This window comes from Merops nubicus, unplaced genomic scaffold (genome assembly GCF_000691845.1).
Source record: "Merops nubicus isolate BGI_N331 unplaced genomic scaffold, ASM69184v1 scaffold3924, whole genome shotgun sequence".
Lineage (NCBI taxonomy): Eukaryota > Metazoa > Chordata > Aves > Coraciiformes > Meropidae > Merops > Merops nubicus.
In genome coordinates, this window is record NW_008603476.1 from 39,941 (window position 1) to 43,218 (window position 3,278).

Consider the following 3,278-nt stretch of genomic DNA (forward strand, 5'->3'; position numbering starts at 1 on the left):
GAGCAGACCAAACTGGGAGGAGTGTCTGACACGCCAGAAGGCTGTGCAGCTACCCAGAGGGACCTGGACAGGCTGGAGAGCTGGGCAGGGAGGAACAACGAAATTCAATAAAAGGAAGTGTAAAGTCCTGCATTTGGGGAGGAACAACCCCATGCATCAGTACAGGCTGGGGGCTGATCTGTTGGAGAGCAGTTCTGGGGAAAAAGACCTGGGAGTCCTAGCTGATAGCAGGATGACCATGAGCCAGCAGTGTGCTCTTGCAGCCAAGAAGGCCACTGGCATTCTGGGGTACATTAAAGGAACGTGGCCAGCAGGTTGAGGGAAGTTCTTCTCCCCCTCTACTCTGCCCTGGTGAGGCCCCAGCTGGAATACCGTGTGCAGTTCTGGGCTCCTCAGTTCAAGAAGGACAAAGAACTTTTGGAGAGGGTCCAGTGCAGGGCTACTAAGATGATCAAGGGCCTGGCACACCTGTCATATGAGGAAAGGCTCAGGGAGCTGGGGATGTTTAGCTTGGAGAAGAGGAGGCTGAGGGGGGATCTTAATGCTCATAAATATCTAAAGGGCGGGTGTCAGGAACATGGGGCCAGGCTCTTCTCAGTGGTGTCTGGCTACAGGACTAGAGGCAATGGCCACAAGCTGGTGAACAAGAGACTCAACCTGAAGATAAGGAGAAACTTCTTTACGATGAGAGTAACAGAGCACTGGAACTGGCTGCCCAGGGGGGTGGTGGAGTCTCCATCTCTGGAGACTTTCAAGGGCCGCCTGGCCATGTTCCTGTGTGATGGAATCTAGGTGACCCTTCTCTGGCAGGGGGATTGGACTAGATGATCTTTTGAGGTCACTTCCAAACCCTAACATACTGTGAATTTGTGAATGTTGAAACACTACCTCTTCAAGTCACTGAAAGTATAGATAGTACTTATTTTATACTTCCTGCTGCAAAACCACCTGTGCTATAAAATTTTTTAAAAGACACATGTTAAAAAATAGTTTATTTTCATAAAATGTGTTTCTTTTATGTCCAATTGTGTTTTCCTTTTTTTTGATTGCAAATCCATATTTCCTTAAACTGAAGCGTCTGTATAGTTTTTAACATGAAGAAGTGAATATTTTTGCAGAATTCAAGCTGAATTCTGGAAAATCTTTGTTATTATTTAGTATGGAAAGCCTCAGTTAACATAATAAAGTTAGTATTGCATAAAATAAAAACTGCATGGGTTTTGAGAGTCAATGATTTAGGCTGTTGGAAATTCTGTTTACTTAAAACTCTTGCTTTTTGTTGATACAGTGTTGTGGTTATTCATAGCTGATCTGAACTTATGGCTGACATTCCAATTTTTTGGGACAGATACAAATTATATAACCTTTATAAATGCAATATCTCCATTTTGTCTTAGACTTAGAATTCTCTGCTGTGCAACATAAATAGCATTGTAATGCCATTCTTTTTTTTGCCTCCATTTTTTCCCCTCCCTAGTTAAGGCAACCTCCTGTTAAACGTTTGCGGCTAAGAGGGGATTGGTCAGATACTGGACCAAGAGCAAGGCCTGAGAGTGAACGAGAAAGAGATGGTAAATTGTTTGCAGTTGGAGAGGGCCTGTTGTCTTTGCTTGTGTTTTGTTTTGGTTGTGTTTTTTTGTTGTGGTAGTGGTTTGGTTTTGTTTTTTCCAGTTTTCTTTAAATATTCCTGAAATGTGTAAGTGCTTCTGATTAAACTTTCCATGTTTTAAGAATCAGCCAGATCTTAAGATGGTTTTCTTTGAGTTCAACATCAAACTGCTGTTCTACAGTGATTCTTTTTTTTTTTTTTAAATGTCTAAATTGAAAATATTCTTAGCAGAAAAATTATGCTGCTTCAGTTAGGCTGATATAAGTCAAGGGGAATTTGCTTCATTGTCACTGGTTATGTAGTAATACAAATAAGTATTTCCCTTTTTGTAGTCAAGCATCATATGTAATCAAAGTTACAAATTAAATTCTCTGTAATGGTTACAGTAGGGTACTGGAATTCAAAGGTTTAGGGAGAGCCTGTCCTCTTAGCTTAGTCTGTTCTCTTTGTTGCTTCCCCAATATTTGAAGTTACTGGATGAGAAACATTAGAGGGTATGTTCCCATTTGGTCCTTTAGATACTGCATGTGGTTCTATTGCCTGTGAGTTTCTGTAGTCCTCCTTTGAACCTGTTGCTAATATTTCCTATGGCAAAAAATTTCAGGAATTCAGTGCCTACTGTGTAAAGGAATACTTTCTTTCCTTTTAAACTACTTTCTTTTTACAGGGGAGCAAAGTCCTAATGTCTCTCTAATGCAGAGAATGTCAGACATGCTGTCAAGATGGTTTGAAGAAGCGAGTGAAGTTGCACAGAGCAATCGAGGACGAGGAAGATCACGGTCCAGAGGTGATTTCCTTCATTTTAAGAATAGTAATTACCACAGAAAGTGTGTTTGTACTGGGTGTACAGCCCTTGAATATCAGCCTTTCTGAGGTATACACTGAAAAATTCTTAGTGCACTCTGAAGAACTGAGCACACTTTTTTGTCATACGAATAGTAATGCAAAAGAATTTTTAGAGACAGTGTAAGTTTACCTTTGGAATCTTGTTTTTCTTGCTTTATTTTTAATCTAAGGTGGGACTAATCGAACAGATGCTTCTGCCACTAATAATGTGCCACCTAGTACAGAATCAGAAACTGCAATGGAAGTAGATGGTTCTGAAAAACTTGCATCTTCTTCCTCTTCTACAATGTCAGCCCAGGCTCCTTCAACATCATCTTCAACAGCAAGTCCCCCTTCAACTTCATTATTGTCCTCTCCTGATTACGAACAAATGCCTTCTTTAGGGGCCTCAGCTAAACCTGTGCTCCATCAGTCTGGTGAGAAGAAATCCATCTTGTCGTTGTTTATGAAAAATGCTTTCAATAAGAAACAACCTTATTTTAGGCTGTTTTGGGTAATTGATCTTAATCTGTTTCTTGTACATCCTTAATGAGACTGGGTATTATATAGTTACCAAGTGACTGCAGCTGTGGTTTAAAGAGTAAAACCATGAAATGACTGAAGGAAGGAATCTGAAAGGGAATAACCGATATTGTCTTTTCAAGTAGAAAGAAAAAATTATTGCTTGTTTTTTCTAAACTTATTGGTCTCTTCATGGAGTAAAAATAACATCATGCCTTCTTCAGTTGATTTGGCTGTAGCAGCATCAGTGCAATGAACAGCAGAACCTATGCCTGTTGTCACCAGAGGAAGCAGAGGATTTTTCCTTCAGGCGGGATCTAGA

At 40.5% G+C, this 3,278-nt stretch overlaps 1 protein-coding gene across 1 annotated transcript in view; it reads left to right on the forward strand.

The window, feature by feature from the left end:
- Positions 1–3,278, forward strand: part of DCAF6 (DDB1 and CUL4 associated factor 6) — a gene marked incomplete at its 3' end in the record, with an annotated part of 69,347 nt that overhangs the window by 25,924 nt on the left and 40,145 nt on the right. The window contains exons 8-10 of the mRNA XM_008938661.1: positions 1,478–1,571; positions 2,277–2,396; positions 2,626–2,871. Coding sequence (XP_008936909.1) covers positions 1,478–1,571; positions 2,277–2,396; positions 2,626–2,871 — 460 coding nt within the window. The remainder of the gene's footprint in view (positions 1–1,477; positions 1,572–2,276; positions 2,397–2,625; positions 2,872–3,278) is intronic.